This window comes from Eumetopias jubatus, unplaced genomic scaffold (genome assembly GCF_037043125.1).
Source record: "Eumetopias jubatus isolate StellerSeaLion01/CBP00866 unplaced genomic scaffold, mEumJub1_p1.0 scaffold_16, whole genome shotgun sequence".
Lineage (NCBI taxonomy): Eukaryota > Metazoa > Chordata > Mammalia > Carnivora > Otariidae > Eumetopias > Eumetopias jubatus.
Window position 1 is genome coordinate 30611155 of NW_028274822.1, and position 25954 is coordinate 30637108.

Here is a 25954-nt window from a genome sequence, read left to right on the forward strand (position 1 = left end):
GGTAGACAATTCTTTGCCTTCTTGGTTAAGTTTATTACTATTTGATTCCTTTTGATGCTTTTAAATTGTTTATCAGTGTATGGAAAGACAATTGACTTTTGTGTGTTTGATTTTGTATCCTGCAGCTGCTGAATTTTTTAGAAGTCCCAAAAGCACCCCCACCTCACTCCCACCCCGCGAAATCATTGGAGCTTTCTATTTATAGGATCGTGTTATCTATAAACAAAATTTTACTGCTTCTCTTCCAGTTTGGATGACTTTATTTTTCTTATCTCATTGCTCTGGCTGGGACTTTAGTACTATGTTAAATAAAAGCTAAAGCAGGCCTACTTGTCCCTGATCTTAGAGGAAAAGCTTTCAGTCTTTCATTGAATATGATGTTAGAATGCACATTTGCAGTGCAAGAGGAAAACAAGAACTGATGAATTTGTTTCAAGATTTGTTCTGTAGGTAATATGACAAAGGTACTTCAAATCATAATCTCCTGATGTAGAAATAAACCTGACTTCACTTTAAGCAGAAACACTCTCCTATATTTCCCTGGGTTATATCCTTCTTACTTTGTGTATTCGACTAGAATATCTCGTTCTCTTAAACTATTTAGAAATTCTTGGTTATGAAATCTAAAAATGAATCATGCCTCTTCAGCTGAATGTACCTGAATGTAAACTGTTTTGTGTTTTTCAGAAGATGCCTATAAGACCCAGGTTAGGATCGACAATGAGCCAGCTTATTTGGACATTTTGGACACTGCTGGTCAGGTAGGTAATTTTCTTAGATCTCTTCAATTTCTGAGGCCTAAATTTAGGCTTTAATCTCAAATACAGTTACCACAAAGAAGAGTTTAACAATTCAAACAGGACAAGAGCAAATTTGCAATAGTGATGAGAAATTAAATAAAAGAATTGGCAGGAAAATGTGACTCATTGCCAGCCAGAATATGTTAACATTACTTTAATTTTTTAAATATAAAAATATAAGTGTAGATATAATATTGCCATCTAAGGTTATAAAATTAACGGAATAGTTTATTCTTCCTCAGATATATGCAAAACTTATCTTAGACCCTAATCTGGTGATAGCTTTTATTTAAAAAAATTTAGTGACATAAAGAAGGGAAGTCTACTTAGCATATATGCTCATGGAACCAAGGCTAGAGACAGTTAGGTGGAATGGATGACCTAACCAAGATGTAGTGTAATCTAGTACATTAATTTACAAATGTATAGATAGGAACAAGGAGAAGGAAGACTAGGAGGTGGAGAGCATTGTTGGTGTATATAAAAATATGGGACCAAAATACTATGTGGCAGTTACAAGTAAAATGGGCAAAGGAGTCAGAGTAAAAATCTTTAAAAGCCTTGCTGTATTTGGGGGGAGGATGGAAATTTTATTTCATTTCATACCTTAAATATAATCATGTTAAAATATAAACATATCAAATGCCAGACATAAAACATCTCTCGATTGTAAACCTAAAACTGTTCTTAAAAAAAAAAAAAGTCTTAGAAATATAACTTAAAAACTAGCAGAGAGGAAAGGGAAAATAAATAAAAAATGAATACATTTTGAAGTTGAAAAGAAAGAAGAAAGAGGAAACACAATAAATCTATCAGGAATCAAAATAAATGGAAATGGAGATATTATCTCTCCCAGAATAGTCAAGTAAATTGTTGGCATTATATTGAATAAAAGAACAAAACTAACCTGTACTTCTTTGGTTTAAAAGAGACAGAGAGTACAGAGAGTTAGCAAATCAAAGAATGATTGGGGAAAAAAATAGTCAAAAGGTAACCAAACCCAAAGTGGGTACATCTGTATTAAAATCAGACAAAATAGATTTTATTGCAAAAAGCATTATTAAGGTGTAAAAATGTCAGATTGCAATAGGAAAAAAAATCAAAGATAAATTCTGGTCTATAATATTCAAGACAAATGTATAAATCTAAAAAGCATAAATCTAAAAGCCTGTATAGTGGGAAACTTTAATGCGCCTCTGTCAGTAAGTGCTACATCAAAAGGTAGTGCAATTGTAGATTTAAGAACACATTCGACTTAAATGGAATGCTGCAGTCAGGATGTAAGCAGGTATTCTCATCACATAAACTTTTATCCTTTTATTGATTTTTAATCTCATTGCAAAAAATGGTCTATAGGAGATTATTTGATATATATAATTTTACTTTGTGGCTTAAGATGTGATAAATTTTTGGGATATGTTTAAGCTAGTGGCTACTTCTCCAGCAGGAAGGAGAGAGATACAAATTGGACTTCAGCTATACATGTAATGATTCATGTCTCATAAAGTTCTGATTAAAGAAGAATGTTAACAGTTGAAAACCTAGGTCATAGGTACACAGACCTTCATTACATTGTTTTCCTTTTGTACTTAAAGAATGTATATGTTGAAATGTTTATTATTTCATCTATTTGATGTAACTATTTAAAAAAAAACTGCATTAACTGGCTTATTGGTATAAGCCACTGGAAATACATGGTTTCTTTCTATATTTATGAGATATATTAAGACTTTGAAATTCATATATTAACAAACTCATTTATTTCGAGAGACATTTGGATAATGGGCTTATGGTGGGGGAGGAGGGCTGAAGCCATTGGGGCTATTTAGAATGGAGAAATTATTTCAGTTACTTGAAAGAGCTGTGTTATGCAAGGGAAAATATACTTCTTTCCAGGGGACCTTTAAGCCTAATTGGAAGAAGATTGAGTATGTTAAATTTCACTCAATATAATATATCTGTAATAACTGAAATACTAAAACCAAAATAGTCCTCTAGAATTATGCTTTGGTAGAAGGTGAAATCCTTTGTATTTCTAATAGCCATGCAGTCTACAAGTATGTATGAGCACTTACCTGGTCACATTTGGTACTAATGTAACCACAGATATCTGGATGTTTCTCCTCCCCATTGGTGTAGGTTTGGCCATGTCAATGAAATGTAGGCAGATGACTTAACCTGCTAGTTCTGAGTCAAGATCTTAAGAGGCACTGCTATGCACAAAGATGAGGCAGGTAACCCTTGGTCTCAGGAGAAGGAGAGAAACACATGGAACAGACCTGAACTCAAATCAAAGACTAGAGCAAAGCCCAGCCAACTCGTAGCCTGAAGCACATGTGCTCCAGCCACCACACAGACTGGTGAAGTGGAAAAACCACGAACACTAGTTGCTTCAAGCTCCTAAATTTGAGTGGATTTGTCATGTAGCATTATCATGGCAATAGCTGAACAATGCAGCATATTAAAGAAGCATTCATTAGTTCAGTGTGCCTAAAGATGAATAATAATACATGTTTGTAGATGAAATGGTAAGTGATGAGAGAGAAATCTGCATACATTGACTCAAGTGCTTTCTAATTCTGTGATTCTTTGCTCTGGAATCAATGAAAAACTTGTAAATAAACAACTTATAAAATTATTACATGTGTATACCCTTATTTTTCTGAGCAAGCTTGAATTGCAGCCAAACATAGGAATGCATCAGGCTCAAAAGATGGTGACTTGTTGGCTTCCAAATTATTCATCTCTCACATGCAAGAGATAATCTATACAGTTGAGTTAGTAAGACATATCACAGGGGACAGTAGAGAACACCATTGAAACACATTTAATAAAGCATTTTGTTTTCTTTTGTAACTATCCCTGTTCAACATTTGTTGAAATTTATTATCCTTACAACAAATCCAGGAAGTAGATAGAAAAGTTGTTGTTGCCACCTAGAATTGGAGTAAAATGGTATACAAAGAAATTACCCCTTGGAGGCAATACTGGTAGTAGGGCCAATTACCAAAGTGTTTGTGTTTGTGCTATGCACAAAGCCTTGCAGTACTACAGTAATCCCATGGAAGAATCGTTGGCTATCACCAAATGCCATGTTGGAAAGGACTTCTACCTTAACCATTCTTCCATTGTTTAAATTCTCTTTTCAATGCTCAATGCTCCTGCCAAATGCTCTTTAAGCCTGTGTTTGACCACTTCAATTGATTAGGTACTCTGCTTCTAGAAACAGAGCTTTTAGGAAACTTAAATTGTTTGTAAGGATTTTCTTACAATGCAATTATTTTTTCCTCTTTATAGTTCCTAACTATTGGTCTCAGATCCCTTGAAAAAAATTCTATTACTCATTTTATAAATAGAAAATGTAAGTCTTATAGAGGTTAAATGATTTAATTAAAACAACAGCAAGCTATTGAGCCATCTATTACCAAAGTCTGTCTGTACTCTTATTCAAGCTCTTTCTTCCTTTGTTTCTAATCCCTTAGTATCTATGAAGTACACTCCTACATCAAGAAAATGCAGTTGGTTGAGTGTCTGACTCAATTTCAGCTCAGGGGGGAGTCTGCTTGTCTCACTCTCCTCTGTCTCCCTCTGCCTCTCCCCCACATGCATGCTCTCTTTTTCTCTCTAAAATAAATAAATAAAATCCTGAAAAGAAGATAGAACAATAAAATTGGGCCTTTTCTTAAAATGCTTGAGGTTTAGGGCAATGGGAAAATACTAAATGTGCAGCAAATTGTGATAAGCAGTATAGCAGAAGTGTAGAAATTGTGGTAGTGGGTTATCTCAGATGTCTAAATTATTTCTGGTTCTAACCTAAATAAAAAAAATCAGTCAAAAATAGAAGGGCTTAAAAATAGTTTTTACATGGATTTAAGTGAAACTAACAAAATAAATTCAATTTAATTATAAATGTATTGCATCTCCCTCTTCCTTATTAGAAATAATAAAAGTAATTGTTCTCCAAACACTTCAAATTATATTTTTTTGGTATGCTAATATATCCAGTCACTACAACTTCCTAGACTGATGCATTCCCCCATTACCTGGCTTCCTCCTATATTAATATATTCTGAAGCAATGGGAAATGTCATTGCAGTCTTGTCTTTGGTTTAGCCCCTAACCAACTCTGTGGTCAGCCAACCTGGAACTAAGGAAGTCTAGAGATTTCTGCTGTCCTTCTAATACCCCCTCTTGCGTCCTCCTCCTCACTACTGCTGACTCACAGGCAAGCCCAATAGACAAATGTTATTTTATAGAGAAGAAGGAAGCTGGGAGGGGTGTTTTGAATGAAAGCCCTTTGTTAAAAAGCAAGAGTTCGGGGGGATGATAGTTTCTCATTGGCTGAGTTGCAGGGGTAGTCAATTTCTTAGAGATTCAATATATATATTGTTGAGGTCTGTAATTGATAATTACAGTGTTTGGCTGTATAATTGACAGCTCTTCCTGTAACTGATGTTGAGTGGTATGGGTCGTCCTTCTAGCCTCCTGACTCTACTTAAGTGAGGTTTCTCCTTAATTTTCACATTCCCCCCTTTTGATCAAGATCTTTCTCTGGGAACATCACCGATCAAAAGGCAGGTTTTCTACCACATTAGTGGTTTTGTGCGTCAGTGCCAGGAAGGATCTTTTCTGGTTGTCATGTTCTACATAACAAGGTAAATGCATAAGCAGTTGGAAACCACTTATGGCCATGTTTGGGTGACAAGGGAGGTGAGGAGGGAAAACGTTCAGGTACTTTTCATCTATAGTCCATATTAAGATCATAAACACTGAAGATCATCTTATTGGGTATAGCATTTTTACAAAAGTTTGACAGGCAACAAAATATAAAACTTAAAGTAATGATACAGAAGTAATAAAACAATTTCAAATTGTCTGATGGTTCTAAACTGGGATCTGAAGGTAGCGAACTGAAAATATTTAATGGCACTTATTCCACCTTAGGGGAGAAAAGTTCTTATGGAGGCAAGCCTAGAGTCATGTATGTCTCCTAGAAGTCCCAGAGTAAAGCAGGCACTGAAAGCAAAATAGTAACTACTACAAGGGTACACTGAAAGAATCAACCAAGTGCATTTGGGAAGATAGAGTGCAGGTATAAACAATGGAACAATAACTAATGAACTTTTTACAAAAATAGCAAAAATCAAGGATATATTAGTATCTCAAAAAGTGTTGGAAACAAATGTTTACCAATAATACAGCCTATAAGTTTGTAAATTTGGATTAAAAATCCAGTCAGATAATAGTTCAGATCAAAGACTTTTGTGGGCGCCTGGGTGGCTCAGTTGGTTAAGCGACTGCCTTCAGCTCAGGTCATGATCCCGGAGTCCCGGGATCAAGTCCCACACTGGGCTCCCTGCTCCACAGGAAGCCTGCTTCTCCCTCTGACCCTCTTCCCTCTCGTGCTCTCTCTCATTCTCTCTCTCTCAAATAAATAAATAAAATCTTTAAAAAAAAAAAAAAGACTTGTGAATTCTGAGCCTTCTAACCCTTCAGAAAAAGCAAGTGAAAAATTATGTTGTCACAGGGTCACGGTGCGGTTTCTGAAAGGCTATCACTAGGGAAAAAAAAAAAGATTCCCCCTTTCTCAAGGATTTGGGAAATGTGAAAAAGAGCATTTTCTTTCCACAAAACAGTAGAAGCAAACAGTGAGGAAAAGGTAGACAGGACTGGTTTGGACATCTTGGGAAAGTGGTGTCATCAGATGTTGTCTGCTGCTTCAATTCTGGGAAATCTTTACTTTCACCAGATGGTACGTAGGTCTAGTCAGAGTTTGGTGCTTTCTTTAGATGGATCACAAGAATCCAAGAGTCTATTCCTTGGAGTTTGGCAGGAAAGGATCCATTAGCAATACATGATAAGGGCCCTTCTCGTGAGGTTCAAAAGAATCATCCTGGAGGTGTCTTTTCAATGGACAAGATCTCCAGGTTGCAAGGTGTGACGTTTAAAGTCCTCTCCCAGGACTGCACTGTGAAAAGATTGCTCAGCTAAAGCGTGGTTGGTTTTTCTTCACAGAAGCGATTAGACCTTTACAATGTTTAAGTATATCTGTTTTTATTAACTGTGTGTCAAAGGAATTGGGAGTCTAGTACATTGGACATCTTGTGACTATCTCAAAGGGTGAGGGTCTGAGTTTCAGAGTGAATCTGAGATTTAGAAAGATCAACGGCAATGCTTTCGGCCAAGGTATTTAAAGAGGTCTACAAATTTTACCATTTGAGTCTTGGTAGTGCCATTAGTGCATTTGACTCGGAGGATTGAAGACGATATGCACAATGAAAGTGTTGTAAAACCACCCAAACAGCACAGACTTGTTGAAGCACCTGACCAGTAAAATGGGTTCGCTGATCACTATAGAGTTTAAGAGGGATCCCCTGGTGGGGTTCATCTTTTCTAAAAGAATTTTAGCCACAGAAGAAGCAGTGGCCGGTCTACAAGGGAAAATTTCAGTCCAGTGGAGGAAAAAAAAAAAAAACCATGCAAGCCATTACTAAAGCATATCAATATCCATGAGATGGGGGAAACTGTATGAAACCCATTTGTGTGAACAGGATTTCCTTGATTATAATTTAAACAGATGGGACAAATGAGGGATTTTTTGTGGCCTCATTAATATTTTCCCACCAATATTGGTTCAAGAATGCTATCATTGTCAGTAAGCTAATGGCTTAATGTCAATGGTATAGTAGTAAGTAGTGAGAATTTTAAAATTTCTCATAGGGCCAAATTGTTAGGTCCAAACCACAGTTCTCTTTTTATTGAATTACAATTACTAGATTGCCAATATTGTTATTCCTTCTCTGGGGCCAATTGTTGGATATTTCTTGTCAATTTTTCCAAGTTATCATTTGGGAGAATATCCTTTTGAACCACAACAGAGGTTTGGCTATTAGTTTCCTTGAGTGCATGCTTTTTGGTGGAAATAAACCAGTGAGATGGTTTCCTTTGGTCTCCAGAGAGTTGAGTCTGGAATGCCCAGAACCCTTAATAGCCAGAGCAACCAGCAAAAGTATGGCATCTAGTAAATTTTGGATAGAGGAGCCATCTTTAATTTTATCCCCACTGTAGGTAAGAAAATGTTAATGCTTCCTAGCATTCCAAAGTTCTGAGCTATCCCAAAGGCATAGTGACTATTGGTATAAATGTTTATGGTTTTACCCTTCGTGAAAATACAAGGCTGGTTAAAGGGGACCCCATGATTATTCAGTGACCTTAAATAAAAGGGGAGTGTCAGGAATGGCTCTGAGGCAAGGGGGACAGCCCTGTGCTACAATGTTCTGTGGGTGAATGACAGTCCACATGTTCTTGGGTGAGTACTCCAAAGCATTCCCTTTCTTCACATACAAGAGGAAAAGGGACAGTTGATAATTAAGATGTCTGAGGGAGCTTTATTAGGCTTTTCTTTGAAGTCCCAAAAGCTGTCTTCCTGATCTTTCCATATCATAGGATCTGATATGTCATTTCTTTTAGTACAGCAGACAGAGGTTGAGCCATAAGAGAGAAGCCTGGAATCCAATTTTGACAGCTAACCACTACAAGGAAACCTCATTAATTTGCACTTAGTTTTAAGTTTTGGGAAGTTCAGGATGCTATGAAGCCAACCTGGGTCCAAATGTAGTCCTTGTTCTGAGATCAGGCACCTTAAGCATTGAACCTGAGTTTGAGCAAACTAATTTTTTTGCCGAAACCCATGTCTCTTTAAGGCCAAATTTTTAATAGGTAGACGCTGCCTTTCTTTGAAGAGGTTTCAGAAGGACAGCAGAGAGAATCAAATAATCTATTTACTATAACAAAATAGAGCCTGCAGAAATCTCGATATCTTCCAAATCTGCTTTTAAGGTTTCTGAAAAGGAGATTCTGTGAAACCTTGAGGCATTACTGTCCAGGTGTATTCCCATTATTCCCAAATGAAAGCAAAGAGATACTATCTTTATCAACTAGAATACTAAAATGCACTGTATAAATCAATTATATGAAAATTTTTCTTTCAGTGGAAATGGATTCTGATAGCAAATCGGAGTTAGGAGCAACAGGGTGTCAAGGGATAACAATGTTACTTATTTCCCAGAGGTCCTGGACAAACCTCCATCCTTGGCTGTTGGGTTTTCTCACAGGTACAAGTGGTATTGCAGCCATGAGTACAGGACATAATGAAGTCCTGAGCCTTGTAATCTTCTATTATGGGCTTTATGCCTTAAAGAGTTTCTTTATTTATAGGTTATTTATTAATTCTGGGAAGAGATTTTGAGGGATCTATCTGAATCTTGATGGAAGGCGCTCTATGGATTCTGTCAATACCAGTTAAAGATCTGGTCTATATAGAGGATGGTAGCTGATCCCATAAGGACAAATGATCAGTATCCCCAGACTCAGCTACAGTACTGTCAGACTGAGCAAGTAAAAGATGTTGAAAGTTCATTTAATTCACCTGGTTGGCTATTTTGATTACTATTGTCAAATTCTAGAATTATTTCCCCCATTGTGAGAGAAAGGAATTCTGGCGTATTTTTCTAAGAAATCTCTAACCCCTGAATGAATTAGGGGTAGACGAAATAAGGACAGAAGAGTGTGTATCTCTCAAACGGCCTTGATGGGAATAGGTTCAGAGACAGGAACCTGTTGAGATTTACTAGAGACCGCCCCCCCCATGATTTAAACTGTTTTAGTACTCTGAGGCAGGGGCTACTTTATAACAGTGGGGTTGAGCACTGAGAATGTAGCTCTAGTGTCAATAAGGACAGAGATTCATTCCTGGAGAGTGGTTTCTTGGAACAAATTAAGAGGGAGGATTGGGAAGAGCCCCTGTAATTCCTTAGAATCCCCTCATTGAGAATCAGTTGGTTAGGTGTCTGCCTTCAGCTCAAGTCATGATCCCAAGGTGCTTGGATTGAGCTCCGCATCAGGTTTCCTGCTCATCAGGGAGTCTCCTTCTCCCTCTGCCCCTCCCCCGGCTCTCTCTCTTTCTCTCTCTCTCTCTCTCGCAAATAAATTCTTAAAAAAAAAGAGAATCAGGAAGACATAAGAAAGGCTGGCTAGAGGGCTGAAGGGGCATGAAGCACTTAAGATGGTTAACAGTCTTTTTTCCAACATCCTGGCTCCTGGCAATAACAGCAGAAGCTAGGAGGTTTTGGTTTTGTGTAGGCGTCTTCTTTTGCCAAAGTTGAAAATTATGAATTTTAGAGGTCTCTCTTTTAGGTGACTTATCTAGGATGCAAGTGTGCTGTTTTGCCAAATTAACTAAATCTGGAGTGGACATAGTTTTCCATTCCATCCTGGTCCTTTTAACTAAAAGAGATCAGGGTTCAGCTCATTAATAAAGTTAAAACCACTTAGGTGGATTCAACATCTAAAGAAAGATCAGCATTTTCCTTAAAGACAATTTGGGGTGGATTGTAATTGTAATAAACCATTTCATCGGGCTTTTGTGTACAGGCCTGAATTTTATTTCAATCAACAGGCTTAGGAAAGACTACCGTAATTGCTCTGTGGAGATATCTATCCAGTGAGTGTTCTAGAATTTTGCCAAAAGTTAGGGGTCAGTTTCTCTAAATCCCTTTCAAAATGTTCCTGTCAGGCTAGTTTCATCCAATGTTTGGCCAACTTAGATGTAAATCCAAGAAACCAGGTTGGTAAGTTTGAATAATTATACCAAATTCTTCAGCAAATGTATGAGAGGCTCCTGAGTCACTTCAGGAAACTCTGTGTGGATCACAAGTCCCCTTTAATCCAGGGAACAGAATAAATTTGGGGTTGATTTGAATCATCCGAAGACTTAACTCTAAAAGGGCCAGTTTAAATTGGTTGCAGAGGAAGAAGACAGGGGAGAGATGAGGAGGAAAAGGGGAGTTTGGTGAGATAATTAAAATAGGGAAACTGAGGGGTAGAGAGAGGTAGACCCAGTGCAGATGGGGAGGGCGATGTCAATGAAAGGTAGGACCTCAGCATAAGGTGGCTGCCATGTGTCCTTAGACAAAGAAGATGGGGAAGGAAAAAGCCTCAGAGCCTTTGTCATTCTTTGTTTGCTTGTTTCAGTTAGTCTAGCAATTGAATTTTGCACAGAGGCAATTTGAGACTTATGATGTCCTGATGTTTCAAAATGCCAATCAAAATATACATTCCATTCATTGACAATTTATAACCATGCCGTCTGACTCAGTTTTGAGAAAAGTAGGTTTGAGGAGATCAAAAAGTCCCCATAATGGTCATTGATGCTCTAGTTTACTTTTGGTTGGGTTGGTCCATTTAGTTAGAAATGAATATCAGGGGCTACCTGGGTGGCTCAGTCAGTTAAGCATCTGAATCTTGGTTTAGGCTCAGGTCATGATCTCATGGTCACGGTTGTGGGATCAAGCCCCGCATTAGGCTCCATGCTCAATGGGGAGTCTGCTTGAGATTCTCTCTCAAAAACTTAGAGGTTTTTCTCTAGAGGGAAAAAAAAAAAGTCCTAAACAACATAGTTTCAACAGGAACAGCTCAGTTCCAAAGGATGTGAACCAAAGGCCAGTACCAACAGGAATAGTGCAGTCCCAAATAGGAGACCAAAGGCAAAAGGTGTATTCTCAGGAAGGGTAAAGCCTTAAAACAGATGCTGAGTAAAGCCTGGAGAGCTCAGAATGCACAGAGTGGAGCTCAAAATCCAGGAGAAAACTTAACTTCAAACTGCAGGGTTGGCAGGAAGGAATGAGCTCAATCAGCTCTGTGGGTACCAAAACCTGTTTGCTAACTAGGTTCAGTTTTTAGGGGTTATCTCTGGATCCCACCTCTATCATTAAATAATGTTAGCATTAAAAATAAAAACTTATTTTACCACCAGAAATGAGTTTATTCAGGAAAGCAGAGAATTGCAAGTCAGGACATGCAAGTTATGGCAAAACCATAGACAAGTCCAACAAAGGAGAGGAATGTTATTTTTATGGAGAAGAATGAAGCTGAGAGATTTTTTTGAATGCAAGTTGATTGGAGAAAAGCAAGAGTTCAGGGTGATGATGGTTTGTCATTGGCTGAATTGCAGTGGTAGTTGATTTCTTGTAGAAGATTCAGTGTCCTTCTTCCCCTGTTGAAGCCTATAATTGATGATTCTTTCCTGTTGATTCTTCTGTTGGGGTCTAGAATTGACAATTCTTCCTGTAATTGACATTGGTGATATGGCTCCCCCTTTTAGCTTCCTGACTGCACTTTAGTGGAGTTTCCCTTTATTAATTTTTATACAAACTATTTTAACTCTAGAAATAAGGCTTAATCTTAAGGGGTTACCATAATAGTCAAAAATACATGAGGAAAAAGTAAAAGAAATATTTTAAAATACATTAAAAATATAGACAGAAATTAAAGTACAAACTGATATTATCAGCATTGGCAGTAAGAGAATGAACAAAGGTCAATCCAGTTTTAAATATAAAAGAAAGCATGTTCACAACCAGACTTATGTCCTGAATTGATACAGCTCAATCATAGATTTTGATTTTGGGAAAACAGGCCCATGTCATGGTGACTGATTGTGTTGGGTCTGAGACACTTGAAAACAATTCACTATTAGCATTACTACAAATGGGAAAGCCCTGAATCCTAATTTTCCAAGGACATTCCTAGTTGGTAGCTGGTATAGATGAATCAGTTGCTTGTTAATTCTTTTTTAGCATTGCCCTTCCCTCAAAAATGCTCTGTTTGAACGATAATTTATGTATTCATCCAAACTATAAACTATTAGCTTCCTTCTCCAGTAAAATGGCTCTAAAAAGTGATGACAAAACCACTTGTTGGGGAGGTGGGTGGAGGGACGGGGGAAATAGGGGGTGGAAGATTAAAGAGTGTACTTAATCATGGTGAGAAAAACAAAACAACAACCCACTTGTGATGTCAATATGCAAGCCAGGAAAGCAAACCCCTATGCAAATAAAACTGTAAATCAGAAACAAAACAACTTGTAATAGCCAAACCAAATGTCAAAAAAAAAAAAAAATCCATGGAATAAATTTCCTGTATTCTTTCAGAACTTTCTTATGATTGTAGGAGATTCTCAGTTCTCAGTCTCCATCTATTTGTTGTTGGAGGCGGATATAATACATGCTGGTTGCTTTTTTTCCTCCAGTACTTTTAGAAGCAAAATTTCAGAAGTGGGTTTCTGGAAGTAAATATTTTTATAGTTAAAAAAGAAAAACTAACAACCTATAATTTAGAAGCAAGAGAAAATTATTTTAAAACACAAGATGAAATGTAATATTTTAGAGGCATATAAATCTGGGATCATTTGATGTAAAGGCAAGTATTTCTATGGCTAGGTGCAATGATATTCATAAATAACATTAAATTATCAAAATTATAAATTATATTTTGGATTTTCTACTAAAGAAGAGAAAATATATAAAAAGCTTCTACAAGATGACCATTTTTAAGAGTTGTTCTAAATATAAATTTCTATTGACATGGGGGAAAATAGCCAAACCATGAGTTGTATAAAAATCTATAAAAGATACAGAGGCACATCACAAACTCCTTAGTAATTCAGTATATGTGAAATGTAATGATGAGACTGTATATATCTATGTACATATCTCATTCTTAACATGATTAATTGGGCATCCAGAGGTTTACAACACTGAATTAATCATTTTGTAAGGACAAAAGAAACAAACATCACTATAGTCCCTGGCCTTGAAGAGCACTTTTATTTTTGCACATATTTAAAAAAGAATCTAGACTCAGAACTGAGGAAAGACATGTTAAATTTTATCACCGTGTCTTTAATCATATCACCTCTTTAGCTTTCTCTTATAAGCAGTGAGTGTTCCTTATTAAACCATGTTTTAAGCATCTAATTACTCACCAATGTGATATGTGGAACATTAAGATTTATATTTATCATTTATATTTTTAGCTGAAACTTGGCAATTTCAAATCCAAACCTGCCAAATTAAAAAAAAATTGATATATACTTAGCCTAAATGTACTAAGTAAAATGACTACCAAGACTCTTGAAAGTATACTTTTGATAAAAATAGCTGAAAAAGCAGGCTGTCACTCAATGACCTCATCATTCAAAGCATTTCCTTTAGTATCCTACTTTTGTGGTGGACAATGTGGAGCTTTGCATCCTATAATTACTGCTGAGCTCCTGTGCAAACAGAACTTGCACAAAGAATAGTCCTTAGTAGAATCTCTAGTTAATTCCTAAATGTTTATTCTTAATACCTATGTAAATGACTATAATCGTGAACATTTAAAATTAAAAGGGGGTTTAGAGGTCACATGTCTTAGTGTTCAGAAAAGGTAATTGGCTTATCCAAGGTTATGTGGCTTTTAACTGCCGCCATTAAAGTGAACCTCATGCTATGCCCATGAGTCGTTTGGAAATCCTGCAGTGATGTGGCTGCATTGCCTCCTCTAAAAGCCATTTCTGCGGACAGTATTAAACTGTTCATGACTGGTAATGTTTGCTATTAGTGTATCACTTTTTTGACAGTACTAATGATATTTTGATTAAAAGAATCTTAGTTGAAAACTACCAGTATAGGAAACTGACAAGAACAATGAATCAAAAACTCAACATTGTAAAACCAAGGAAGAATCTAAGGAAAAAGAATGCCATAGTACTATTATAGCAACAATGTCCACAAAGCTGAACTATGGAAAGAGCCCAGATGTCCATTGACAGATGAATGGATAAAGAAGATGTGATACACACACACACACACACACACACACACACACACACACACACACACACACACAATGGAATATTATGCAGCCATCAAAAGGAATGAAATCTTGCCATTTGCAACAATGTGGATGGAACTGGAGGGTGTTATGCTGAACAAAATCAATCAGAGAAAGACATGTATCATATGACCTCACTGATATGAGGAATTCTTAGTCTCAGGAAACAAACTGAGGGTTGCTGGAATGGTGGGGGTTGGGAGGGGTGGGGTGGCTGGGTGATAGACATTGGGGAGGGTATGTGCTATGGTGAGCGCTGTGAATTGTGTAACACAGACCTGTACCTCTGAAACAAGTAATACATTATACGTTAAAAAAAAAAAAGGAAAAATGAAGTGGGGGAAATCGGAGGGGAAGATGAACCATGAGAAACTATGGACTCTGAGAAACAAACTGAGAGTTCTAGAGGGGAGGGGTGTGGGAGATGGGTTAGCCTGGTGATGGGTATTAAGGAGGGCACATACTGAATGGAGCACTGGGTGTTATACACAAACAATCATAGAACACTACATCAAAAACTAATGATGTATGGTGATTAGCATAAAAAAAAGAATGTCATAGTATAAGTTTGTTTGCCACACTTTTTTCCCCTTATATATTTTGTAACATTTGGCATAAAGAGTTTATTTTCCCTAATTCTAAATGTTAAGGGTATTTGTTTGCAGTTTTTTTTTCCTTGAGTCACAGTCAGTATATTGGTCCATGAGGAAAAGATTTAGATGATATAAATTAAAAACGATATTACATCCGATTGACATCTCTATGAATGAACAAATTAGCAAGAATAATAGGGTCAGCCCATACCACTTGCTAAAACTCCTGTACATCTATATCTTGAAGGAGGGACCTAGTTAAGAATAAGTAGTCCAAAAAAGTGAATGAAACATTTGGGCATATGACCTGTATATTTCCCATTCCAGCATAAGTGGGATATGTAGAATCAGACAAATACTGTCTCTGAATCACTCTCTTCGCATTCTTAAAATAGCTTAGATTAGGCTTTTTTTTTTTTAATATTTGTGCTCTATCTGTTCTCAAAACTGTTTCATTCATTCAACAGTGAATTATGTACAGAACACTGCTCATGCTCTCAACAGTGTTAGTAGCTATGACAGATTGGAGCAAGTTTCAGAAATGTTTCCTGTGTTTAAGAAATTTGCAATTTGGTAGCAGAGGCAAGAGATACCTGATTTGTTAAGAGAAAATATCACTAATGTGTCGTAAAAGTACTTCTCAATTAAGTTTAAGAATGAAAAGCAACTGGTTTTGCTCAGGCAAAAGGACAAGCAGAGGAAGATAACACGAGAGGGCTTCTCCCAATAAACTGTTAATTTCACTGAGAGGTGTATTTACACATGTAACTTCTAACAACCGAGTTTGTTAAAAACAAGTGGGTGGAGGTGCCTGGGTGGCTCAGTTGTTAAGTGTCTGTCTTCAGCTCGGGTCATGATCCCAGGGTCCTGGGATGGTGCCCCACATCGGGCTCCCTGCTCAGCGGGAAGCCTGCTTGTCCCTCTCCCACTCCCCCTGCTTGTGTTCCCTCTCTCGCTGTGTCTTTCTCTGTCAAATAAATAAATAAAATCTTTAAATAAAAATAAAAACAAGTGGGTGATAATGCCTATCATCATAAACCTCTAGGAGTAGATAATTTTGATGATAAAACTAAAGGTATTAGAGAAACTTTTCCCTTGATTTGATTTTTTTTCCCCCTCAGGGATATAGCAAAATTATGCTAAACTTTTTTTCTGTATTCTTTTGGGGGAGATAGTGTGAGCGGCTCTGGGTGTGTTTGGAGCATCGTGTAAAATCAGGAAAGCTACAAGGGGGCAGGAATCAGAGGACAGTTGTCAAAAATCAACCTCTGTGCTTAGGAGCCAAAATAGAACAGGAAGACAGAGTTTAGGATAAAGAGAAACAATAGCTTTATTGCTCTGTGGGGCAAAGGAGGCTGCAGCAGGCTCTGGCCTTCAAAAACTGTGAGCTTGCCAGGAGGAAAGGGCTGGGGAGTTTTATAGGGAAATATAAGATCTAGCTGGTTGGGACAGGAATTATCTGTGCTGCCAGCCCAGTTAGTCCTTTTCAGGGTGGTAGGTACCAGGTTCCTGAAACAAAAGGCTGAGGAGGGGAGGTTTGTGAAAGAGAAATGAAAAGTTAACGTCCATGCATATTATGCTAATGTCATTTTAATGTTAATAAAGGTAACTTTGCTATAGAAGAAAATTACTTTAAAATCGAGCTTCATTGAAGCATTACTGCAGCCATTTGGATTTTTGTTCAACTTGATGCTTTTAAAAGCAGTTTCCAAAGGAAATAGAAAACTGGGTTTTTGAAACTAAATCAAGGCTTTTAAGGGACTAAGCTTGATGTTTCCTTGTAGATCGTATTTTTATACTCGACGGCCCAGGTTGCCGCATTGGGAACATATAATAAGGGGAAGAAAACTTATCCCGAAATACAGACGTGAGTTTGGCTAGTGTGACTATGGATTCTGAGTATGGTAAACAGAATAGTGTAGAAAATCACTTGGGAAATGCCAGTAGCCCTTATATACTTCATAGTTAATGTATCAAAATTAGGCCAGTTTCCTCTGTAAGATTAAAAAATCCTTTAAGTAGGGACTATGTCTTAGGTCACTGTCTAGTGTCGCATTCATTTTGTTTTTAATCAAGTAGGGAAGAAAAGAACCAATCCAGCTTTGTTTTTTGGTTCAAGACTCCTGGTGAACTTATTTTCTGTTAAACCTATTCTTATGCCTGAGAATCTTTAAAAGCCCTGGAAAATAAGTGTGTTGCATTTCATTTGAAATTCAGAAACAGATGGAGTTTGGGGAACCAAACTTCTCCATTAGAAATCAATTCTGCAATTAGGCAGCAGAGCTGCTCTCATTCAAGGAACTTGGGTTATTCTTAGGACCAACTACTGGTAAATAGCATGCTGATTTTGGCTTCAGTGAGCAATGGGAGACAAACTGTGACCAAAAGAATTAGAAAGTATGTTGCCCCAGAGCCATTAAATGCCTTCAAAGTAAGAAACTTCTAATCAATGGAATTTGATGAGCCACTTGATAGAATTATCCTGGAGACTCTTTATGTTTATCTATATTCCAAACATCCTCTAAATTCTGAATTCTTTTTAATACAAACGAAAATGATAATGAACTCCTCATTTAGTGATTACTCAAAGTTATAGGGGGTCTCTGTTAGACTGACAATTTGAAACTAAATGATGAGTTCACCCACTAAGTATCTTTAGTATCACTAAGAAATCAAAAGACATGTTTTTCCTGCCAGGCTCCTAAACCAAAAATTTTGCACCCTGCTTTCATCTTTGAAGCAAAGCTTTCAACTCCCAAAGGCTCTTGAGCTAAATTCACTTTCATACCTAAACATAATACTTCTGTGAGTTGCTCTGACAGTTATCTAGGTTCTTGCAGCTTATTATCCAAAAGTGCTGTTCTCTCATCCTGAATCAATTCAAGTTTCAAATGAAAGCTAAACTATCTAATGGAAATTCAAAGTGCATTTTATCAGTAATATTTTTAATGGCTCATAAGCTGAGTTCCTCGAAGGATAGAAATAGTTTTAAAACCATTTTAAATGGGTTCCCCTTCCCACTTTTTTTTTTTTTTTTTGTAGCGGAAAGCCCCATTACAATAAAATGCTATTACGTTTCTTTGCAAATGTTCAGCTTTGATTTCAAAACCAAGTTGCTGTTCTGGGAAAGCCAAAATGCTTCCTTGTAGAATGACTATTTTATTTGGGGCAGGTTTCATGTATAAATGTGGTATAGGTCTGCCTTTATAGCTACCCATGCTCACTCCTGAACGTTTCTCTCCTTTAGTCTTGTACCTAAAGAGAAAGAAAAAAAATACTGAGTTATAGAGCAATAAAAAATAGACATGACATAAGTGAGACAGTAATTTTTATCTAAAAAAACTATAATGAGCTAAATTTGGTTGAACATCTTTTCATTAAACTATAGAAAGTCAATGGAACCAATACATTTACAGGAAGTCTGGTGCCAGTGCTATGTGAAAGGACTATCATCTCTCCGCTCTGAGAGAATACTGTATTAATTAGGGTTTTCCAGAGAAACAGAACCAATAAAAATATCAATATTGATATGGGTAAGAGGAAATTGATTACAGTAATTGGCTCACACAGTTACGGAGGCCAAGAAATCCCACAATATGCTATCTGCAGGCTGGAGAATCCAGAAAGTCTATGGTGTAAGTTCAAATCCAAAAGTCTAAGAACTGGGGTCCTCCTAATGGTGTAAATTCCAATATGAGTCAAGCCCAAGAACCAAGATCTCCAGTGTCTGAGAGCAGAAGATGAATGTCTCAGCTCAAGCAGAATGAATTCATCCTTTCTCCACTTTTGTGTTCTATTTGGACCCTCAACAGGTTGGATGATGCCAATCACATTGGGGAATGCCATCTGCTTTACTCAGTTTAGCAATTCAAATGCTAACCTTTCTGGAAGCACCTGCAAGGATAGATCCAGGTATCTAGGCATCCCTTAGCCCAGTCAAGTTGACAACTAAAACTAATCATCACGAATACCATTTGGAGAAGCTCTTCCATTAATTGGTATCAAACTATTAGATGACTTCATTCTAGTAGTTGTGGTGGTTAAAGAAGAATTTATTGCTGCTTTCACTTGGTGGCTCTGGTGAGACCATAGGAAATGTAGCCAAATAGTGATATGGGCGGTGGTTCCAGGGATATGCTTATAAAACTTGGGGTCAAATCACTCATGTGGTCAAAAATCTTGACAATTGGAGGGGGAGACGAACCATGACAGACTATGGACTCTGAGAAACAAACTGAGGGTTCTAGAGGGGAGGGGGGGTGGGGGGATGGGTTAGCCTGGTGATGGGTATTAAAGGAGGCACGTATTGAATGGAACACTGGGTGTTATATGCAAACAATGAATCATAGAACACTACATCAAAAACTAATGATGTAATGTATGGTGATTAACATAAAATAAAATAAAAATCTTTACAATAGATTTGATGATGCCACAACTGTTCTCTTGACTCGGTCACAGGTGCCATGTCTGCTCTGATGTTGATCTTGTACTGGACTACAAATGTGTGGCTACAATTGAGAGACAGACAACAGGGCAGTGGTGGGGGGAGTAGTATTAAATAAGCTTGCTCGTGTCTTGAATAGCTTTAGCTAGGTCTTGATGAGAACTCTCAGTATGTGAATATCATTTTAGGGATTCAGAATTCCTGTGTTGAACCTGTGTTTATATATCCAGCAATAAACTGTGTAGTCATTTCCAAAATCCCACTTCTTCAGTCACTGGTAACAACTTTAACAATATTTCTAACCAGGCATGTATTCATCTTTTCAAAAAAGATTTTATTTATTGGAGAGAGAGAGGGAGAGAGAGAAGGAGCAAGCACAAGCAGGAGGGAGGGGCAGAGGACCCCCAGGACCCTGGGATCATGACCTGACCTGAAGGCAGATGCTTAACTGACTGAGCCACCCAGGTGCCCCATTTGTTCATCTTTGAAGGAAGAAAGGCCATGCAGATTGGGGTCACCAGAAAGAACACATTCTTGAATTGCTTTTATAGTAGAGAATTGGAGTAAATGCTAGGTGGGTATATAGTGACTATAACATTTATGCTTTTTCATTGTTTTGCATAAACCTCATAAACCAGAATGACTTTTAAAATAATCCCCAAAGCTATATCAGCTGTGCAACCCATGAATAACATAGTTTTGAAATATGGCACCGCATCTGGAATCCTACAAATCAGACTCTCTAAGATACACTGAGAAACTTCAGGAGCATAAATAAAGAAACAAACAAAAACTAAGAAGTAATTTTAAATGTTAAAAAAAAAAACTTTAGGAGAAAGGTGATTCATTAAAAATATATGAATATGATATTTTGAGAAGCATGTTCAATAACACAAAGATTTTTCTATACTCAGGGCATGATGAGCAATGCATTGTCTGGAAAAAAACACAGTCAACATATTTGCTGGTAATAGTAAACTGTATATAATCTTATATGTGCTAGCTTATTCCACAGGTATAGGATCTGTTAAGAAAATTGGGAAATACCTTCATAGCTTATTAATATTATAGAGCTGGTATTAACCATCAGCTTGGACTCTTGATCATTTATGAGTACTACTGCATACATTGGCAATAACTCAAAGAACTTGCCCCAAATCTGAATTTCACATGCCTTCTAAGGATTTTTCCCTATGTAAGTTTGTTCATGATTTTGGGTAATACAGACTTCTGTGACAATTCTTAATTTCCTTCTGAGGTGATCCTCAGAATAGTGAACTCTTATGAAGATCCTGTGTTTTTTAGAAATCTCCCACAGAAGAGCAAAGCTTGAACAGGGTTTGGGAACCATTCTGATTAATCGATAGACAAGAACTTGCTAATTATTTGTTGATAACATTTACTTTTTAAAAATACTTTTTTTAAAGATTTTATTTATTTGACAGATAGCAAGAGCAGGAACACAAGCAGGGGGAGTGGGAGAGGGAGAAGCAGGCTTCCTGCTGAGCAGGGAGCCCAATGTGGGACTTGATCCCAGGACCCTGGGATCATGAACTGAGGCGAAGGCAGACGCTTAACGACTGAGCCACCCAGGCACCCCTAAAAATATTTTTTATCTCATCTGGTTGGTAATGTGCATGGTCTCATTCTCATTGGAAATTGACTTTTGATAAATTTACGTTAGTGAAGAGGTACTAGCTGATTGCTTCAAGGGGTCCACATGCTTAGTCATCATCTCAGAAATTTCTTAGAAATCCATGTAGGCATAAGATAAATGACTCAGTTATTCTCTAAAAGCTATAATGTCTTGACTAGGCTATTGATTCCCTTCAGAACAGGTAAACCTCTAAGCCGTGGTTCACAGTAAAAGTAAATTATAAACTTTATTAGTGCAACAATTTCATCACATGGTTTAATCTTAAACAGAGTGCAGTGACCTAAATCTGACAAATGATGCGTCCTTATAGCCTATTAGGAAAATAGCAACATTCTAGCCTGGGCCTTCAGTTCTGCTGGCTTCAAAATAGAATAAACTGCCTCTTAACATGTAAATCCCAGAAAGTAGAGTGATGTATGAAAATTTTCAATAAGCCACAAAGTTGTCATCTTAAATTTAGTGTCTGTTGAGGATCTACAGTGAAGGCTGTTCAACTGTGGAGTTTAAGAGCAATGATGTAGTACTTGTCATATTCTCATTTTATATACATATTACATATGAAAAACGTACACATCTTAGAATATATGGTATATATGTATATTTTAATCCTTGCAGTGTTACTTTAATTATTTTTAAAGTTTAAAAACGATTATGGTAATGGTTTTATTGGCCGAAGGAAAAAGGATAAAGATGGATTAGGTAAGAATGTTTACAAAGGAAAATATTTTTTGGATGGAAGAGGGAAAACTCCTGGAAGAACTACCAATTATATGATGACACATTGTGATGGGATTGGGGTTCATCACCAAGTCGTGAACATGTGAGGGACATGGTGATATTTATGCTTTAGAAGGAACACAAGGATGGAAGAATGTGTGACAACATTGAAGCACATCAAATATTCATGAGCTGTTCTACACTTCCTAGCCTTCTGTGAAGTTAGGTTGGGGCCGTATAATGGGCTTCTGGCTAAAAAGATGTGGGCAGAGTGTAAGCCACTTCCTTTTTTTAAAAATTTTATTATGTTAATCACCATACATTACATCATTAGTTTTTGATGTAGTCTTCCGTGATTCATTGTTTGCATATAACACCCAGTGCTCCATTCAATACGTGCCCTCTTTAATACCCATCACCAGGCTAACCCATCCCCCCACCCCCTCCCCTCTAGAACCCTCAGTTTGTTTCTCAGCATCCATAGTCTCTCATGGTTCATCTCCCCCTCCGATTCTCCCCTTCATTTCTCCCTTCCTACTATCTTCTTTTTCTTTTTTAACATATGTATTATTTGTTTCAGAGGTACAGGTCTGTGATTCAACAGTCTTACACAATTCACAGCGCTCACCATAGCACATACCCTCCCCAGTGTCTATCACCCAGCCACCCCATCCCTCCCACCCCCCACCACTCCAGCAACCCTCAGTTTGTTTCCTGAGATTAAGAATTCCTCATATCAGGTCATATGATACATGTCTTTCTCTGACTTATTTTGCTCAGCATAATATCCTCCAGTTCCATCCACGTCATTGCAAATGGTAAGATTTCATTCCTTTTGATGGCTACATAATATTCCATTGTGTGTGTGTGTGTGTGTGTGTGTGTGTGTGTGTGTGTGTGTGTATATATACACACATATATATATACATTTGATGCAATCCCTATCAAAATACCATCCACTTTTTTCAAAGAAATGGAACAAATAATCCTAAAATTTGTATGGAACCAGAAAAGACCCGGAATAACCAGAAGAATGTTGAAACAGAAAAGCAAAGCTGATGGCATCACAATTCCAGACTTCAAGCTCTATTACAAAGTGGATGGTATTTTGATAGGGATTGCATTTAATGTGTAGATTGCTCTAGGTAGCATTGACATCTTCACAATATTTGTTCTTCCAATCCATGAACATGGAATGTTTTTCCATTCCTTTGTATCTTCCTCAATTTCTTTCATGAGTATTTTATAGTTTTCTGAGTACAGATTCTTTGCCTCTTTGATTAGATTTATTCCTAGGTATCTTATGGTTTTGGGTGTGACTGTAAATGGGATCGACTCCTTAATTTCTCTTTCTTCTGTCTTGTTGTTGGTGTATAGGAATGCTACTGATTTCTGTGCATTGATTTTATATCCTGCCACTTTACTGAATTCCTATATGAGTTCTAGAAGTTTTGGGGTGGAGTCTTTTGGGTTTTCCAAATAAAGTATTATATCATCTGCAGAGAGTGAGAGTTTGACTTCTTCTTTGCCAATTTGGATGCCTTTTATTTCTTTCTGTTGTCTGATTGCTGTGGCTAGGACTTCTAGTAGTATATTGAATAGCAGTGGTGATAGTGGACATCCCTGCCACGTTCCTAACCTCAGGGGGAAAGCTCTGAGTTTTTCCCCATTGAGAATGATATTCACTGTGTGGGTTTTTCATAGATGGCTTTTATGATATTGAGGTATGTACCCTCTATCCGTATCCTCTGAAGAGTTTTGATCAAGAAAGGATTTTGTACTTTGTCAAAGGCTTTTCTGCATCTATTGAGAGGATCATATGGTTCTTGTTCTTTCTTTCATTAATATATTGTATCACGTTGATTGATTTGCAGATGTTGAACCAACCTTGCAGGCCAGGGATAAATCCCACTTGGTCGTGGTGAATAATCCTTTTCATGTACTGTTGGATCCTATTGGCTAGTATTTTGGTGAGAATTTTTGCATCCATGTTCATCAAGGATATTGGTCTGTAATTCTCCTTTTTGATGGGGTCTTTGGTTTTGGGATCAAGGTAATGGTGGCCTCATAAAAGGAGTTTGGAAGTTTTCCTTCCAATTCTATTTTTTGGAACAGTTTCAGAAGAAAAGATATTAATGCTTCTTGAAATGTTTGGTAGAATTCCCCTGGGAAGTCATCTGGCCCTGGGCTCTTGTATGTTGGGAGATTTTTGATGACTGCTTCAATTTCCTTAGTGGTTCTAGGTCTGTTCAGGTTTTCTATTTCTTCCTGGTTCAGTTTTGGTAGTTGATACATCTCTAGGAATGCATCCATTTCTTCCAGATTATCTAATTTGCTGGAATATAGTTGCTCATAATATGTTCTTATAATTGTTTGTATTTCTTTGGTGTTGGTTGTGATCTCTCCTCTTTCATGATTTTATTTATTTGGGTCATTTATCTTTTCTTTTTGATAAATCTGGCCAGGGGTTTATCAATCATGTTAATTCTTTCACAGAACAAGCTCCTAGTTTCGTTGATCTGTTCTGCTGTTCTTTTGTTTTCTGTATCATTGATTTCTGATCTGATTTTTATGATTTCTCTTCTCCTGCTGGGTTTAGGCTTTATTTGCTGTTTTTTCTCCAGCTCCTTTAGGTGTAGGGTTAGGTTGTGTATTTGAGACTTTTCTTGTTTCTTGGGAAAGGCTTATATTGCTATATGAGGAAAGTATGTTACTTTAATTTTTTTAAATGCTATAAAAGTATTTTATTGGTCGTCTCAAAATGACAATGTCCAAATATTAACAAATTTCCTGCAGTTTTTAATTCTAGCAGTTACACAAACAATAAGACTCCAAATTATCTTGTAAACAATACAAGTAATAGATTTAGTCAGAAAATGTTAATTAGTAGACTACATTGTCAACATATGCACCTGGACTGAAGAAGTGGATAAGCAAAGCAGAGATGGGTTCTTATTTCATGGAGCCTGGTTCTGTGCAGAAGACAGATGAAAAACTGCAAACTAAAGGACCTGCAACTATGCAGAGAAAACCTGGCCTAATGTAGAGGGTTGAGTGAAGGCTTTAAGTTGAGATGTGAGTTTGAGTCCACAAGGCAGATAGAAAGGGATAAAACATACTATTCCAGGCATGGGAATTGGTTTGTTGGAGGTATCTGTAGCAACAGAGATGATGGTAGGTTTGCAAACTGAGAGGTCCAGTACTTGCCAGAGAGGTCACATGTGAGAGGACCCATGTTACAAGGTGGGGCTAATGAGGTTGGTCTGCTCATACCAAGGCAAATTAATCATTCACAATTTTATTCCAAGGGTACTGGAAGTTGTTGGTGAAGAGTAACAAAGTCAGGATTGTATTTATTTTTAAGCCAGTCACATTTAGCAGTTGTAATCAAGGTTGTACAAATTTTTTTCTATTTCACCCATCCCCTCATCCACCTATCGCCCCCCCCCCCCCGGCAACCACCAGTTCTCTGTATTTGAGTCTGTCCCCTTTTTTCTTTTTACTTTGATTTTTTGAGTGAAATCATATGGTATTTGGGTTTCTCTGACTTATTTCATGTGGGGTTATACCCTCTAGGACTATCCATGTTGTTGCAAATGGCAAGACTTCATTCTTTTTTATGTCTGAGTAATATTCCATCATGAGGGGGGAGAGAGAGTGTGGGGGGGCTGTGTGAGAGAGAGAGAAAAAGAGACATGACATCTTTATCCATTCATCTATCGATGGACATTTGGGTTGCTTCCATATCATGACAATTGCAAACAATGCTGCAATAACCATATAGGTGCATGTATCTTTTCAAATTAGTGTATTCTCATTGTTTGGGTAAATATCCAGTGGTTCAATTACTGAATCATATTGTAATTTTATTTTTAATATTTAGAAGAACCTCCATACAACTGTATGCACCAATTTGTATTCTCATCAACAGTGCATAAGGGTACCTTTTCCTCTACATCCCTGTCAACACTTATTTCTTGTGTTTTTTATTTTAGCCACTCTAACGGGTGCAAAGTGATATTTCATT

General features: G+C 37.2%; 1 protein-coding gene across 1 annotated transcript in view; it reads left to right on the top strand.

Annotated features, from left to right (window-relative positions):
• Positions 1-25954, top strand: part of RIT2 (Ras like without CAAX 2) — a 388510-nt gene that overhangs the window by 130387 nt on the left and 232169 nt on the right. The window contains exon 3 of the mRNA XM_028098362.2: positions 688-761. Coding sequence (XP_027954163.1) covers positions 688-761 — 74 coding nt within the window. The remainder of the gene's footprint in view (positions 1-687; positions 762-25954) is intronic.